This window comes from Neovison vison, chromosome 5, assembly GCF_020171115.1.
Source record: "Neovison vison isolate M4711 chromosome 5, ASM_NN_V1, whole genome shotgun sequence".
Taxonomy (NCBI): Eukaryota; Metazoa; Chordata; class Mammalia; order Carnivora; family Mustelidae; genus Neogale; species Neogale vison.
This window is the reverse complement of record NC_058095.1, coordinates 156,175,777-156,193,768: the sequence shown is the minus strand read 5'-3', so window position 1 is coordinate 156,193,768 and position 17,992 is coordinate 156,175,777. Positions and strand designations below refer to the sequence as shown.

Sequence of the window (17,992 nt, the reverse complement as noted above, 5' to 3'; positions counted from 1 at the left end):
GCCAACATCACTCTGATACCAAAAACAAAGCCATCATAAGAAAACTAGAGACCAATAGCTCTTATAACCATGGATGAAAATTTCTCAACGAAACACTAATAAAATGAATCCAGCAACACATACAAAAAACTATACACCATGACCAAGTGTGACATAGCCCAGGAATGCAAGGCTGGTTTAATATTCAAAAGTTAATGTAGGAGCGCCTGGGTGGCTTAGTGGTTAAAGCCTCTGCCTTCAGCTCAGGTCACGATCCCAGGGTCCTGGGATCGAGCCCCGAATCTGGCTCTCTGCTCCACAGGGAGTCTGCTTCCTCCTCTCCCTCTCTGCCTACTTGTCATCTCTCTCTCTGCCAAATAAATAAATAGAATCTTTAAAAAAAAAAAAAAAACCTTAATGTAATACACCCTATCAACAGAATACTGATAGAATACTGGACAAAAACCCTATCATCTCAGTAGACACAGAAAAAGCATGTGAAATAGTATAATGTCCAATCACAAAAAAACACTCAATAATCTAGAAATATCAGGGCATTTCCTCAACCTGATAATGGGGAATTTATGAAAATCCCAGAGCCTAAATCAAACGTAATTGTAAAATACTGAATGGTTTCCCCCAAAGATGCAGAATAAAACAAAATGCTTACTCTCACTACTTCAATTATCATTCTGAAGGCTAAAGCCAGGACAATTAAGAAAGAATACAAAATAAAAAGCACCCAGACTGAAAAGAAAGAAGTAAAACTATTTCTATTTGCACATGGTCTTCTAGTGATACTCCTACAGATCTATTAAAAAAAAAAAAAAAACACATACATATACAGGAACTAATGAACAAGTTCAGCAAGGTAGCATAACACATGATCACTATGCCAAAGTTGATTGTATTTCTATTAACTTGCGATTAATAAAAACTGAAATTTAAAATATTACAATCCTAATATTAAAAATACTAAATACTTACTAATAAAAATAACAAAGTTAAGTGCAAAACTTATACACTGAAAACTACAAAACACCGCTGAAATTAAAGCAATCAAAGTGGAACCACATCAAATGGAATGTCCAAGTCCATAGGAGGACTTAAAATTGAGAGTAACACTTCCCAAGTTGATCTGCAGATACGACACAATCCAAAATTCTAGCAGGATACAGTCTTCCACTAGGCCTATCGTCTCTTTATCATTCCCAAAAAAATCCTTCCAAAGAATAATAAGGGCATGGAGAACACATAAAAGACAATTCATGACTTGGTAAGAAGCATAATGCCCATTTCGCTTCTTCTATCCTGACCATTTCCCACTGTAGTCCATTAAACTGCTGGTGGACTCGGGCCTCATTCCCTGGACACAGCCGCAGTAATCTCATCAGTGTCTGTGAACTGCCTTCCTAAATCCGATTTTGATATTGCTCTCTATTAGTCTTCACGTCTCAAAAAAAGCAGGACAACCTCCTCAACAGAGGATAGGATATCATACTGTTTTAAGACTATCCAAGAATAAGCCAACTAGATAACCTGCAAACCCTCCCTACAAGCACCTGAAACCCTAGATTAAATTTAACAAACACCTTTTAAATGAGCAACTTGGCTTACAAGAAACTACAAGCAATCCCCAGGGATCAAAAACAAAGAAGAAGCTGAAAGTCAGACAATACCCAGCAGAGCTGGTATCACAGCTAACCACGGAGAGTGGAAGTGGGGATCTCGAGAATCTAAAGAACCGGGTTGGTGGGCACGTGGAGATTCGAAGAGAGTGGTGGGCCTAGAGAGGGTACGCACGCTTCTGGTCCTCTCCCCATACCCTCCTTATTCAGGTCTTCCATCTGGCTGTTTCAGAACTATACCTTTAAATAATAAACTGGTAATCTAGTAAGAAAAAAATTAAAGGGATGCCTGGGTGGCTCAGTTGGTTAAGCAGCTGCCTTCGGCTCAGGTCATGATCCCAGCGTCCTGGGATGGAGTCCCACATCCGGCTCCTTGCTCAGCAGGGAGCCTGCTTCTCCCTCTGCCTCTGCCTGCCATTCTGCCTGCCTGTGCCCGCTCTCTCTCCCTCTCTCTCTCTCTGATAAATAAATAAAATCTTTAAAAAAAGAAAAAAAATTAAAGAATGGAGTTTCAATTCTCAGAAAAAGGAGTTAAAGATTAGAAGGAAAACTACCTACAAGGCCAGGCTGCTCCAAAAGTTACTCCCAAAGTGAGAAGGGGGGACATACTGATCTACTCAGTACACGGAAGACAAATATCTAAAATTACCTGCTGCGGCTCAAAATTAAAATCTGTTCAGCAAATGTCATGCCAGTAAGTTAATACAGAAATTAGTCCCTGCTCAAGGATACCCAGGAGAGCCTGGAAGAAACAAATACAGCACCCACCCAACAGGCCATAACTGTAATCCGAACCATTCTAGGATTCAACAGCAGAGATTGCAAATTAAGAAGTCAAAAGCCAGGGCGCCTGGGTGGCTCAGTGGGTTAAGCTGCTGCCTTCGGCTCAGGTCATGATCTCAGGGTCCTGGGATCGAGTCCAGCATTGGGCTCTCTGCTCAGCAGGGAGCCTGCTTCCTCCTCTCTCTCTCTGCCTGCCTCTCTGCCTACTTGTGATCTCTCTCTGTCAAATAAATAAATAAAATCTTTAAAAAAAAAAAGTCAAAAGCCCAAAACCACACACGTGAGAAGATCATCCATTACAAGGAAAAGTCAGAAACAGACACCTAGGAACTTGGGATCCTAGAGCAGTAGGATAGAAGCTTCAAAATAAATAGTTAAAAATGAGCAAGACATGAAAGGAGGCCTCAAATATGTATGAGAAAAAAATAATACCAATAAGCAGATTCAAAATGGAGCAGACTTCACATATTTCTCAACAGAGAGCACCAAACAAATATAACCAAAGTAATTATTGTGTCAGATAATTTTTATCAGTGGATGCAAAAATATTAGAGGAGATGTTGTTGGGGGACAAATATTTACATGGATTCAAAGATTCACACCCAAAAATTTCAAGAGGAAAAAAAAATCTACCATTATAATGGAGGAAAGTGATTAACAGCTACATCAACCAACTCATCAAACTTAGTGTAACCAGAACCACCAACATTATGAACCTCTTAATAGGATACAGTAAGAAATAAGATCACTTATGAAGTATTCTCCTCAAAAAAATTTAAACTGAATCTACTCTTGAGGAAAAAAATCCAACAAATCCAGAATACCTATAAGCTAATTTGCCTAAATAGAGGTATCATGAAAATCAAACAAAGAAAGAAAGGAAGATAGGAGGATTATTTTAGATTAAGAGACTAAAAAAGCAGAATAGACAAATACAATTCATGAACCTTGATTGAACTGTGAGTCATATGTCTGTGTGTGTGTGTGTGTGTGTGTGTGTATAAAGACATTTATTTAGATGGCTTAGTCATTAGAGCACCTTCATCTTGAGGTCATGAGTTCAATCCCCATGCTGGGTTTGTAAAGCACAGATTTAAAAAAAAAAAAAAAAGGTTAAAAAAGAAAAAAGGACATTCGGGGTGTCTGGGTGGCTCAGTTGGATTAAGCATCTGCCTTTGGCTCAGTTCTTGATATCAGGGTCCTGGAATCAAGCCCTGCATGGGGCTCCCTCCTCAGTGGGGGCCTGCAGTTCCTCTCCCTCTGTCACTCCTCCTGCTTGTTCTCTCTCCCTCTCTCTCTCACTCATAAATTTTTTTAAAGCAAGAGAGAGAGGGAGAGAGAACAAACAGGAGGAGTGACAGAGGGAGAGGAAAATTTAAAATATTTAAAATTTTAATATATTTAAGTATATTTAAAATTAAATTAAATATATTTATATTGATTTAATATTAAATATTATTTTACTATATTTTAATATATTTTATATATTATAGTATAATATGTATTAAAATATATTTTTTAAATTTAGGACCTGGAGACAAGTTGGGAAATATGAATACAGTTTGCTTATTATACTACATAACAACTTGTAATTTTCCTAGCTTTGATAGGGTTTACATAAAAGAATATCCTTTCCCTGGAAATAAATACTAAAGTATTTAGGGGTAAGAAGCCACAGTGTCTGTTACTTAATTTCAAATTCTTTACCAAAAAGAAAAAAAAAAGAAGAAGAAACATAATATATACTTATATTCATATATATGGATACAGATATAAGCAAATGTATCAAAATGTTAACAACTGGTGAATCCAGACAATATTCACTGTACTACTCTTCCAATTATACGTCTGAACAAATAAGAATATAAATAGCCATTAATATAATAACATACTCAACATCAATATCCATCAGAGAATGTAAATTAAAACTACAATGAAATAACACATCACCAGTAGAATAGCAAAAATTAAAAGGACTGATAAAACCAAGTGCAGACAAGGATATGGAGCAACATGAACACTAACATGTTATTGATGGGAACAGTATGGCACAATCAAGAATATGGCACAATCATGTAGGACAACTGTTTGGCAGCTTCTTTGAAACATGCACCTGCTTGTGACAGGAGTCAGCAAAATACCACCCACCCATAGGCCAAATCCAATCTAAGGACAGTTTTGGTGTTTTGTTTTGTTTTTTTAGATTTATTTATTTGACAGAAAGAGACACGGCAAGAGGGGGAACACAAGCAGGGGGAATGGGAGAGGGAGAAGCAGGCTTCCCGAAGAGCAGGGAACCCAATGTAGGGCTGGAACCCAGGAACCTGGAATCGTGTCCTGAGCCTAAAACAGACTCTTAACAACTGAGTCACCCAGGTGCCCAGTCTTTTTTTTTTTTTTTTTTTTATAGCCCACAAGCTAAGAATGATTTTTACATTTCTAAAGGGTCCTAAGAAAAAGAAAAAGCACAAGGAAAGGAGACCATACAAAGAACTTGCAAAGTCTAAAATATGTTTACTCTCCAAACAGACTGACTATCCAAACAGGAAAAGGCTGCTTTGGCGCTCATCTACCCTATGACCCAGCAATTCCACTCCTAGGTATTTATCCAAGAGAAATGAAAGTTTATGTTTACACATAGACAGTAGCTAAACACTGGCAGATGTGCCTAATTTAATAAGCTTACCCTAAAATTCACACAGAAGAGCAAAAAAAGATAAGAAACTGAAGACAATTTTAAAGAACAGGACAAGGGGCACCTGGGTGGCTCAGTGGGTTAAGCCTCTGCCTTCGGCTCGGGTCAAGATCCCAGGGTCCTGGGATGGAGCCCCACATCCGGCTCTCTGCCCAGCAGGGAGCCTGCTTCTTTTCCTCTCTCTCTGCCTGCCTCTCGGCCTACTTGTGATCTCTGTCTGTCAAAATAAATAAATAAAATATTTTAAAAATAATAATAATTTAAAAATAAAAATAAATTAAAAAAAAATAAAGAATAGGACAAGGGAAAGGGGACCAATGGGAAAAACTGCATAATCTTCTTTAAAAGCCAATTTTTTCCATTACACATTGTTTGCAAGATGCTTGGCTTTCCTTTTTTTTTTTTTTTTTTTAAGATTTTATTTTATTTATTTGAGAGAGAGAGACAGTGAGAGAGAGCATGAGCGAGGAGAAGGTCAGAGGGAGAAGCAGACTCCCCATGGAGCTGGGAGCCTGATGTGGGACTCGATCCCGGGACTCCAGGATCACGCCCTGAGCCGGAGGCAGCCGTTTAACCAACTGCGCCACCCAGGCGTCCCTTGATGCTTGGCTTTCCTTGTATGACTTACTGCTTAATTGTTGTAGTAACTGTTATCCTTTCTCCCCCACTTAAATGTTAAAAAATTATCTGTGAAAACTATTAACTTCCATTAAAAACAATCAACTGTTATAGTATTTTCCTGCTGCAATATTTACATTTCCATTTAAGAAATTAACATATAAGACACATAAGATTTTTGTACTCCAAGTAACATTTTAGATGCTCACCTCTTGAAAACAAACATTGTAACATTAACGAGACATCTGAAAAGCACATCTCATTCAGATTACCCATATTGTAAAACTGATTAGGTATGATGGTAATCTTTTTTGAATCACAGGTGAAGGAAGCAAAATAAACCGTCAGAGGAACTCACCCCTGTAGCTTTCTTGAGACTGACACAGAAAGCAAAGAGCAGATATGGCTCTACTGCTGAGGCCTAAATTGATCTTCGAACATTCCAACTAGCATTATTATCCTGAACAGTACCTTTTTAGTAAAGGACTTAAAGTAGATCATACTAAGAGTTCTGGCTGAGCACGCATGCTTGCACCGCGGGGACTGGTCAGTCTTACTCTAAATGATGTACTGTAGTATCTGATAGACTCATTTCCTCTCCACTTGCAGCAAAAAGTGACTAAAAGTCTTTACTATATGAAACTACCATCTCCGCTTTAGAAGGATATGAAAGGCCATCTTAAAACTTAGACCATCTCTTTTGAAACTAGTTTTTTCAAAGCCTGGAAAGGGACACTCTAGCTCTAGATCAGAATGTTATGGGTGGGAGAGTCTGTGTTCCATGAATGGAGGTCTGGGTACTTGGATTCGCCACGAGAAGATTTACATGAGGACCAGCATTCGAATAAAGACAGCCTGAAAGCAGCAAGTGCCAAGCACTTCAGTAAAGCGGACAGTTCACTCTCAAGATGGGAGAGCAGGAAGTCCTCTGGGTCGTTCAGGATTGGGTATTACTGGATCTCTCTGGGCTGTGAGGAGCTGTAACAGACAGGACAGAGGTCTCTAATGCAAGAACGCTTCAGTAGTTTCAGAAACTCCTCCCACAGGTTGGAAGGAGTTGTTTTTGACCCTACAAGGTTAGTACCTGTCAAGGCAGACTTCCTCCATGGCGGGAGCGGGGGGCTCTACCCATGCTCCAAGTGAGTCTTGGGGTTACCCTGGAGCAGAGGAAGAGGAGAGCACATTTTCTGCACCTGGGGCTCTTTGGTCTGTCAGCCTCAAGGCTTTGGAAGCCACAGGGTCAGGATATTGTGCTCCCAGACTTTTAATGTGTAGCTTACTTATCCTGATCCTCGCCTCTAGTTCGTATCTCTATCATTCCACTTGAGGGACTTGGGACTCTGTCTCAGGGCACTCCTTCCCCTAGTCAAGTCTAGCTTCCACCTAACAAGAACACAAAACCAAAAATTTAAGAATGGGGGGCACCTGGGTGGCTCAGTTGGTTAAGTGACTGCCTTTGGCTCAGGTCATGATTCTGGAGTCCTAGGATCGAGTCCCACGTGGAGCTCCCAGTTCCATGGGGAGTCTGCTTCTCCCTCTGACCTTCTCACCTCTCATGCTCTCTCTCAAATAAGTCAATAAAATCTTTAAAACAAAAAAGAAAAAAAGAAATTTAAGAACGGGAAAAGGTAGTCATGCTATTAGGGGCCAGAATACCAACAATGAAATATAAACGTGAAAAAAATCAAAATATAATTCTGGACCAATCCATGCCAACAGTGCTCTTCATGAGAACACAGGATAGAGAACTACCTGTACTTTGATATGAGAAAAAATAAGTAAAGGTTACTATCAGACTTGATGTAAAAACAGTGACTGTCCACAATTCAAACCTTTTTCTCTCAATTCATCCATGAATGAAAACACCTCATGAACTACGAACACAGTGAAAATGAACACAGGACAAGGAGAGGGTTTTGTTGTAGGGGTTCTGGGTTTTTGTTTTTGTTTTTAAGATTTTATTTATTTATTTGACAGAGATCACAAGTAGGCAGAGAGAGAGAGACTAGAGGAAGCAGGCTCCCCACTGAGCAGAGAGCCTGATTCGGGGCTCGATCCCAGGGTCCTGGGATCATGACCTGAGCCGAAGGCAGAGGCTTTAACCCACTGAGCCACCCAAGCACACCTGGGGTTTTTTTTGTTTTTTTTTTTTAATTGTTGTTGTTGTTGTTGTTTTGTTTTTAAGATCTAAAAGTAATCTTTCCACCCAATGCAGGACTCGGACTCACAATCCCAAGATCAAGAGCGGCACACTCCACCAACGGAGCCAGCCAGGCATCCCAAGGAGGAGGAATTTTAAATCTATTACTAGCCTTAGGGTGACACAAAATTTTTTCTAAAGGAATTTGCTGTTGATAAATGCCTTAGTTTAGTGATCAAGAAAGAGATTAAAGTAATAGTTTTCTCATTATTTCATGACTATCTTGTAAGGAATATAAACTACTATTGAAGTTATCAGTTAAAACAAATTATTAGCAAAGAAAAGAGGCCAGAAACTACTATTAAAAAAAAAAACCTACATACATAAAATAAGTTTATTTAATTGCTTCATTTAACTGTTTTTAAGTAAACAATAAAAATTTTAAATGTATCATCAAATAAACAAGATAAATACTTAACCTTTATTTTCAGGAAATTAGAGAAGCCCACAACAGTTCTCTTCTTTTTTTAAGATTTTATTTATTTATCAGAGAGAGAGAGGGAGAGAGAGCGAGCACAGGCAGACAGAATGGCAGAGAGAGGCAGAGGGAGAAGCAGGATCCCTGCTGAGCAAGGAGCCCGATGCGGGACTTGATCCCAGGACGCCGGAATCATGACCTGAGCCGAAGGCAGCTGCTTAACCAACTGAGCCACCCAGGCGTCCCGTTCTCTTCTTTTTTTAAAGAAGGAAGACAGTCACAATTGAGCTAAATGAACAACATTGTATAGGTAAAACAAGAAATCACAAATACTCAAAATTTCCACATTATACTACTATACAGTAAAAGCTGACATTACCAATAGGTCTTGTTACCAAAAGTAGTGTGCAAGAATGAAAAACACTTAAAGTACAACTTCTTATATTTCATACCCTAAAGTTCCAATAGGAAAGGAATTTACATTCCTTTCTCATGGGATTTTTTTCCTACTCCTTCATAGTTTATTACTGCTAAAAATGCCTGCTGTGGTTAAAAATCCCCAATAAAATAATGTATCATTCACTGCTTTATACTATTCCTTGTGTCTATGTCCAATTAGTATTAGCCTATCCTTCTTTTATCAAACTTTCAACTGAAAACAAAGCATTCAGGAAGGTTAAAACAAACAGAATTCAGCTGTGGGAAAATGTGCTCTCAAAAGGCAGCATGCTATTAACAGCTCATGATTCTTTGAAGTGAACTTCCTCAAGCTTTGCTCAAATCTACTTCGTGGTCAGCAACCACGTCTAGCAATTTTTAAACTAGCAAGTTTTTAAAACCTTGGGGGAAAAAAGTTTAGACACATATTAAAGACATTTTGATGCTTCCATTTTGCTTAATACAGGAGTCAGTAATTTTTTTATTTTTTTTTTGGGGGGGGGTAATTGTGTGTATCCTTTTCGAGCCAAGGGGGAAAAAAAGAACTTAACATCTTCTACCTTTTTTTTTTTTTCAAACTACAAATAAATAAGGTCCTGATTCAAATAAAGCAAAAATATACTTACAGAACTAGCATCAACATCACTATGGATGGCAACCGTCTTAATGCCCATCTTCTTGCAAGTTTTAATAACCTATTTTAAAATACATAAACATTATCTATTATCAGAGATTTGGATTTAAAGGGATTTAATAATAAAATTCACAAAGGAAAATGGAAAAATAAGATTAAAATTCTACTCACCCTACATGCAATTTCTCCTCTATTAGCAATAAGAATTTTATCAAAAGTCTAAAGAGAAAAAAAACACATGTAAGAAACTGTTACTCTCACTTTGGAAAACAAGCTTTCCCACAACACTGGATGTGATCTTAAAAAACGTTACTTCCTAGAACAGTATTAAATATTATACATATGTTCATCCACAACCAGGCTGCTATTCAACTCATCTGGTAGGATCTGGCCCTGTAATCACTCTGTTAAAGCACCAATTAGATGCAGTAAATCATAAGTAGACTAAGGGGATATTTATAAATTCTCTTGCCAGAAGATAATCTTCAAATGATATTTCTGAATGCTAAAAAACTTTAGATAGAATTGCTTGACCACTTACTCGGTAATTTATATTCTAGATTCAGGGAAATTCTAAGGTCATGAGTTGTGCATCAAAGGAAAGTCTAATTTTTCCCTCATCTTTGTTGGGCATTAAATGGTATTTTCAGTAACTAAGAAGAGAAACTAATTATGCTTATACCCAAAGATTCCCAGACCAAGCAGGTTATGCTATTTGAATACAATACAGCCCCATTTTGAAGCAGCTGAGGCCTCATAACAGAGGTCCATTCTGCATGGAGTTAGAGACCTCAATTCTTAGCCCAGCATTGCCACTAACAATAACCTATCTGACTTGAAGCAAATCAATCTCTGTAGATCTTTACTTCCACATATAAACTGATAACATTCTAAGAGGGAAACTATTTAATAAGGTTCTCTTACTATTCTAAAATTGTACAGGCTAATCCTTTTAAAGAAACACAATTACAAGTAATTTGGATACATTTTAGTATGCAACTATTTCTGGGTTAGTGAATTATTATAAGTTAAATAGAACTATAGAAAAAGTTTTAGTTACATTTCCAAAAGAAAGTTAAAGGTATATATGATCTTAAAAGTCCTCTTATGTAACTGAAAGCAGTATTTTAACCCAACAGGGAGTCACAATCTCAGCATCAGAAAAGGCTTTCAAAGTCTTGGACTAACCTTCATATTATACATGGCTTATTCCACCAAACTGAGACATGCCTCTGCCTTAAAAATTGGTAAACTCCTAATCTGACAGAACCCGCATCATTCAGAGCCTTGTACAGATGGGCCCTTAAAGTATCCTAATCCCACCCCCAGCCTGAGACTGCAAACTCATCTGCCTTTCTACACCCAAGTGGTCATGGTAAACCCCTGCTGAATCCGAAGAATATTTAAAAAAAAAAAAAAACTGTACTTCTTTGAACTTCATTTTAAGATTTTTTTTTTTAATTTATTTGACAGAGAAAGATCACAAGTAGGCAGAGAGGCAGGCAGAGAGAGAGAGAGGGAAGCAGGCTCACTGCTGAGCGGAGAGCCCGACGCGGGACTCGATCCCAGGACCCTGAGATCATGACCCAAGCCAAAGGCAGCAGCCTAACCCACTGAGCCACCCAGGTGCCCCTGAACTTCATTTTAAAATGTACATTTTAGTATATATGAAACAGATGACACCTGACAGAAACAGCATAAACGATGAAATTACACATGCAGCAACTGTTACAGCTAATGTAACAAATTATAACATTATAGGGATTAAGAACTCCATCCTAATTTTTATCTGAGTGGCAGAATATAGTTAAGAGCCAGTCTGGAACCAAAGCGCCCAGGCTGTAATCCCAACCCTACCACATGTTCCTGTTTGGCCAAGCCACCCTTTTGTTTTCTTCTCCTTCCTTCCAAGTTTTTATTCCAATTCAAGTTAGTAAACATATAGTGTCATACTGGTTTGGGAGTAGAATTTAGTAACTCATCACTTACATGGAACACCCAGTGCTTACCACAAAAGGGCATGCCACCCTTCTTGACCCTCATTTCCTGGTATGTAAAAGGACAGTAATAATAGCACGTTCCTCGAGAGGCTGGGAGAATGCGAATGAACACCCTGACGGTGTTGAGAACAGTGCTCAGTGCTGGTATCCTGTTAGTCTTCTTTAGCATATAAAAATCCTTTGGAAATTTCCTTTCTCTCCAGCCCTCCCCCGAGATAGAGGTTAGCAACCATCCTCCAAACATATGGCACACTGATACTCACCTGAAGAGTGTCATGACTAATTTTATGAGACAACAGTAAATGACCCTCAAGGCCCTGGAAATTTATGAGACAACAGTAAATGACCCTCAAGGCCCTGGAAATCTTGCTTCCAAAGTCCTTACTCACCTCCATTATCCCTAACCGTCTCCCAACTTGAAGGTGTATTGGTAGTCCCTCCTCACAACGCCATGCAGTCCTTCCTGCCCGTGGGTGCTGCCCCGTGCTTTAATAAAACCACCTTTTATGCACGTCTCAAGAATTCTTTCTTGACCATTCACTCCCAGACTTCAACATTTCACATCAGCAAAGATAGCAGGCAGATCTAATTTCAGACATTTACAGCAAAATATGTACCTTGGTAGATTCCAAGAGGAGGGGGAGGAATACTTTAAATTTCCTAACCCAAGTTAGCCACATACATTCATTTTTAATAATTATCAATGGCCACCAAGGTGAGGCATGAATCAGCAATTATTGTAAGCTCACTATGAGGTTATAGCAAAAACAAGTCTCAAACCAAACTGCCACACATACAAAGTGCGGCGCCTGGGTGGCTCATTCAGTTAAACATCTGCCTTCAGCTCAGGTCATAATCCCAGAGTCCCGGGATCCCATTCCACACTGGGCTCCATGCTCAGTGGGGAGTCTGCTTCTCCCTTTGCCCCCTCATCCCGCTCTTGGGCTCTCTCTTTCAAATAAATAAAATCTTAAAAAAAAAAAATGCATAAAAAAGGATCTTAAAATTTGCTGGATAAGCTCAGTGAAGTCTCAGTTTCCTTCACTCTGTAATGCTCCAACAGACTGCATGAAAGTTTCACCTCAAGCAAATACATCAATAATTTGATTTGGCTAGTCATACTGTCAGACTCAAGCTATGGAGAACCTCCAGACAAGCAGCTGCATATAGGACTTCATATACGGATCAAGCTTAGGTCCTATCTTAAAGGTAAAGAATGGAAGGCCATGGGGCGTCTGGGTGGCTCAGTCGCCAAGCATCTGCCTTTGGCTCAGGTCGTGATCCCACAGTCCTGGGATCCAGTCCCACATTAATCACCCTGCTCAGCAGGAAGCCTGCTTCTCCCCCTCCCACTTCCCCTGCTTGCTCGAAGTTCCCTCTTGCTGTGTCTCTCTATATCAAATGAATAAATAAAATCTTTAAAAAAAAAAAAAGAATCAAAGGTCAACTGGACTCTTCCATTCTGCTCCTTCAGGGGCTAAGAATTAATATTAAGTAAGAGCCAGAACACGTACCTTGCACAGCACTAATTTCATCAATGACAGCCCATTTCTAACAATTATTATAGCTAACGAGGAAGGCTACCAGAGCTAACAGAGAGAAAGACAGCTGGACCCTTTGTAGTATTCTAGACTGCCCCTCACTCTGGACTGTGACCTCTAGTACAAGTACTAGCTGACTACTCCGTAGAATGTTTCCAGGTAGGACAGCTCACTACTAGACTGAACTCAACACGTATGCAGAAATACATAGACATACAAGCACCCAAGGCATACTATCTATGCTGAAGTTTTCATACTAAACCATGGGTTTCGGGGCACCTGGGTAGCTCAGTCGGTCAAGCAACCAACTCTTGTTTGCGGCTCAGGTCATGATCTCATGAGTCATGGGCCAGAGGCCCATGTGCAGCTCTGTGCACAGTGAGAAGTTGGCTTGAGATTCTCTCCCTCCACCCCTCCCCCTCCTCACGCAAATAAATCTTCAAAAAAAAACAAAAAAATTAAGAAACATGATTTCATAATAGGGAGTTTATCACAGCTAATTCATCTGGACCAGGGCTGTCCAATAAAGTAACCACCAGCTACATAAGGTTACTGAGCTCTTCAAATGTGGCTAATCGAATCAAACTGCCAGATATATAAATTATATACTAGATTTCAAAGGTCTGGTACAAAACAAAAGGAAGAATGTAAAGTATCTTACTGATATTTCAATATATAGTCAGTATAAAAAGTGACACTTTAGATAGAGAATTGAAGCATACTGTTAAAAATTTTCTTAATGTGACTATGAGAAAATTTAAAATGATATGCCCTGCAATTGTGTTATTATATTGCTACTGAGCTACAGTGAAATAGACCCTTTCTCCAAGCCTCCAGAATTTATTTTCAAGATTTTATTTATTTATTTATTTGTCAGAGAGAGAGAAGAGAGGGAGCGCGCGCACGAGAGGATAGCACACAAGCAGGAGCGTGGCAGACAGAGGGAGAAGCAGGTTCCCCACTGAACAAGGAGTCTGATACCGGGCTTGATCCCAGAACTCTGGGATCATAACCTGAGCTGAAGGCAGACGCTTAACTGAACTGAGCCACCCAAGTGTCCCTCCAAGCCTCTGGATTCTTCTGAGTTTTATTTACTTCAAGAGATGATTTAGAACGCACCTCTGCTACTTCATTCTCAAATAATCATTCACCAGTTCGACCTTCATAACATTTAACCTGAACTATCTCTTAACCAAAACTCCCTCCTGTCCTCTTTGAGGCCTTCACTGTCACAAATTAGGTTTACCTCAATAATCACCACTTCCACGTCCACCCAATCTCATATTACAGCCTCAACCATTATCTTCTATCAGGATTTTCACTGGAATTCTCTTGTCCCAAAATTTACAATTTACAATTTTATAAATTACAAAATTTACAATTATAAAAATGCCTTCAAAATTAATCCTATAAATTATTAAATGGGGAAAAAAATCAGTAGTTTAATCAAAATCTCTCCAATGCCCAGAATTTAAGAATGTTATGTTATTCTACTGAATACAAGGGAAACACTATAAATTTATTCAATTTTTGGTATAGATACCAAAATTTAAGACTCAGATTGTGGCCCACAATGAAGAAAGAAAGATTGAGAACCTATAAAACCTATGACATTAGAGTAGTAATTACACATCATTAATAAAATTTACAATCTGTCCAGTGAACACAGCATGGAGACAAAGTAAAACCATTATAACTTTGCTATTCAAAGTATTTAAATACTTACTTTTTCATTAGAATCATATCCTGCTGAACAGAGATGACGGGACACCATTAAGTGCAGTCTTGAGTAGCGTGGAACATGCTACCAAAAAAAAAAAAAAAAAGAAAAGAAAAGAAATGAATTACAGATACTTGAATGGGCTTTAAAAATATTTTTTTCAGGGTAATTCTTCCAGTATGCTTCTACCTAAAATATTTTACCAATCAATGTATGTAGTTCCAAGCCACATGCCCTAACTGTGAAAGATAAATCATAACTTCAGACATATCCCTTTGGCACACAAGAGAAACCAAAAGGCAACAGAAGGATCTCTAGAAAAGTAAAATAAGAGTCAATGGGTCAATCTTAATTACAGAGAACTGACGGTTACCAGAGGGTGGGGGATTCAAGAGTGCACTTGTGATAAGCACTGGGGGATACGTATAAGCGTTGAATCACTATACCGTACATCTAAAACTAATATAACAAAATGTATGTTAACTGGAATTAAAAGAAAAACTTAAAAAAAAAAACAAAGGTCAATGGGTCAAATAAATTTTGAAAAAAAAAAGGCAGACTGACACAGCAGGATCCTAAGGTCACCTACCACACAGAACCTCATACAACATAAAATAGGACCTGTCTTGGCTTTTAAGGAGCTTCCGTTTTAACAGGGACCGGAAAGTAATACAACTTTTTGTTTGCTGTTATCTTGAACATGATTTCTTCTTTTACTTTCTCTGGTACAGTGAAAAGGTAATGGTAATAATCAAGTTCACCTCTACTTCGTTATTATAAATGTTTGTGGAAAAAATATATCTTAAGGCTTTAAAACATGAGCAATCATCACTAATAAAATTTATAGTCAAAGATTTAAGAAGACAATTTACACAGTAGTCACCAATAAAGCTAGATCAAAAAAAAAAAAAAAGATGAAACGAAGGTAGGGGGAGTGAAAGGCAACTAGCACTACCTCTTAGGACTTTCTAAGAAGACAAAGCAATTAAGAAGCAAAGGTTTTTACAGCAACATTTTTCAATAAACTCAAAAATTCATATAATTGGTAAAGCATCAAGCCCCAAATTACAAAATGTAATCTTAATACAAAAGTGAAGGTAATGGGAGCCTGGGTGGCTCAGTCAAGCAGCTCCCTTCCGCTGGGCTCTGGTCATGATCCCAGGGGCCTGGGATTAAGCCCCATGTCGGGCTTCCAGCTCAAGGGGGAGTCTGCTTTTCCCTCTCCCTCTGCCCCTCGCTCATCCCCCACCTTGTGCTCTCTCAGGCTGGCTAGCTGGCTCACATTCTCGCTCTCAAAGAAATCTTTTTTACAAAATAGATTAAGAAAGATACACTTTAGACAATGAAGCCCACAGTATCAGGTAAAAGACTAGTTAAGACAATGGTCTGAGACTGGCAAACACACTCCATACTCCATCCCTTCTAAAGATCAAAACTCACTCTTACACACCTTCAGACATCCCTCTAAGTTCAAGAGTATTAGGCCCAATTTTTTTTTTTTTTTTTTTGACAGAAATCACAAGGACACAGAGAGGCAGGCAGAGATAGAGGGAGAATCAGGCTCCCCACTGAGCAGTGAGCCCAATGTGGGGCTCGATCTCAGGACCCCGGTATCATGACTTGAGCCGAAGGTAGAGGCATTAACCCACTGAGCCACCCAAGCGCCCCTAGGCCCAATTTTAAAAATCAGTAAGGGGAGGTGCACACCTGAGTGGCTCAGGTCGTGATCTCCAGGTCCTGGCACGGAGCCCCATATCGGGCTCCAGCTCAGTGGGACGTCTTGCTTCTCCCTCTGCCTCTCCCCCGGCTTGTGCTTTGTCTCCCTCTCTCAAATGAATAAATAAAATCTTAAAGAAAAATGAGTAAAGGGAATCCAGAGAATTTTAATTTGTCAAAAGTCCTCGGGCTAGGTTGCAATGGTTCCAAGATTTAAGCTTAGATCCATTCAAAGCATTCTGGAGTTTGAGAAAATAAAAAAATAACAGACCTCCCACATTAACACCAATGTCTCTGCAAAGACAGGATTTGAGGAGGAAACAAAAATTTACCTGGAGGGTCTAGCCACTCTCTACGTGCCCAATAAAAATTCAGTCTTCCGCTGCCTTCAGCAGAACAGACGTATTTACTCCTACACCAGGCTAAGTAGGATAAAGGTAATACTTCTTCCCTGGAAAAATCAGGTCTTGTGTTTACAGCCTCAGCCAAAGCAGAAAACAAACTAAGAAAACAAATTTTAAGAATAAAGAAAAGCAAAAGCTCCCTGGGAATTTCTCAGATTTATACTGCAGCAAGGCAGCACGAGGATATTTACTAAGTAAATATACCAGCTTCCTATCCATTTTATAAAATGTAACAACAAAACAGTTTACATTTTTACAAACTCTCCCTAATACCGTAAGGCACATAATTGTCTGCTGCATAAGCAGATCAACATAATACTTTTACAGATGACAAAAACCTGTCTTTCATCACTAACAAAGGCTGTGAGTGAATCCTGATGGCAAAAACCCAATGGGCACAAATCAAATGTGCATCTTCCAGAGACAAGACACAACCTGAGGTGGACATTTGAGGTATTCGAACCAGCTTCAGAGAGTGAGAACAACAGTGATGTTCATGTCTGGGGAAGGGAACCTGCAACGAGCCGCCTGGGGGCGCCTGGGTGGCTCAGCTGGTTAAGCGTCTGCCTTTGGCTCAGGTCTTGATCCCAGGGTCCTGGGACTGAGCTCTGGCTTGGGCTCCCTGTTCAGTGGGGAGTCTGCTTCTCCCTCTTCCTCTATGCACTCTTGAGCGCTCTCTCATTCTCAAATAAATAAATAGATAGATAAATAAGGCAGCCTGGCACCCAGCAAAGAACTATGGGAGGGGGCACCTGGGTGGCTCAGGTCATGATCCCAGAGTCCTTAGATTGAGACCCACATCAGGCTGCCTGCTCGGTGGGAAGCCTGCTTCTCCCTCTATCTCTGCTGCTCCCCTGCTTGTGTTCCATCTCTCACTGGTTCTCTCTCTGTCAAATAAATAAAGTCTTTATTTTAAAAAAAAAAAAAAAAAAAGAGCTACAGGAGAAGAGATCTGAGTTCTAACCCTAACTCTAGGACTTGAACCAACCACTCTGACCCCTCTGCTCTCTTCCAAGAAGGAAAGCTTCGATAGGGTCTCTTACTAACAAAAACCACTATTATCCAAAAGCAAGAGCAGAACACAGGGATATCTAACATGTACAAAACTCTGACGATCGTGGGGGAAAATGCAATCAATCCAACCAAAGTCAACATGCAGGCCAAGGACGTGGGGACCCAGATCTCACTGCTAAACTACTCCGAGAGAACAAACATGCA

The 17,992-nt window shown here is 39.4% G+C and overlaps 1 protein-coding gene across 2 annotated transcripts in view; it reads right to left on the bottom strand.

Moving 5' to 3' along the window:
• The window catches only part of PCCA (propionyl-CoA carboxylase subunit alpha), a 402,014-nt gene that overhangs the window by 371,960 nt on the left and 12,062 nt on the right, over positions 1-17,992 (bottom strand). For both annotated transcript variants that reach the window (XM_044250038.1, XM_044250039.1), the window contains exons 2-4: positions 14,661-14,738; positions 9,565-9,612; positions 9,386-9,454 (exon numbers count right to left, since the gene is read on the bottom strand). In XM_044250038.1, coding sequence (XP_044105973.1) covers positions 9,386-9,454; positions 9,565-9,612; positions 14,661-14,738 — 195 coding nt within the window. The remainder of the gene's footprint in view (positions 1-9,385; positions 9,455-9,564; positions 9,613-14,660; positions 14,739-17,992) is intronic.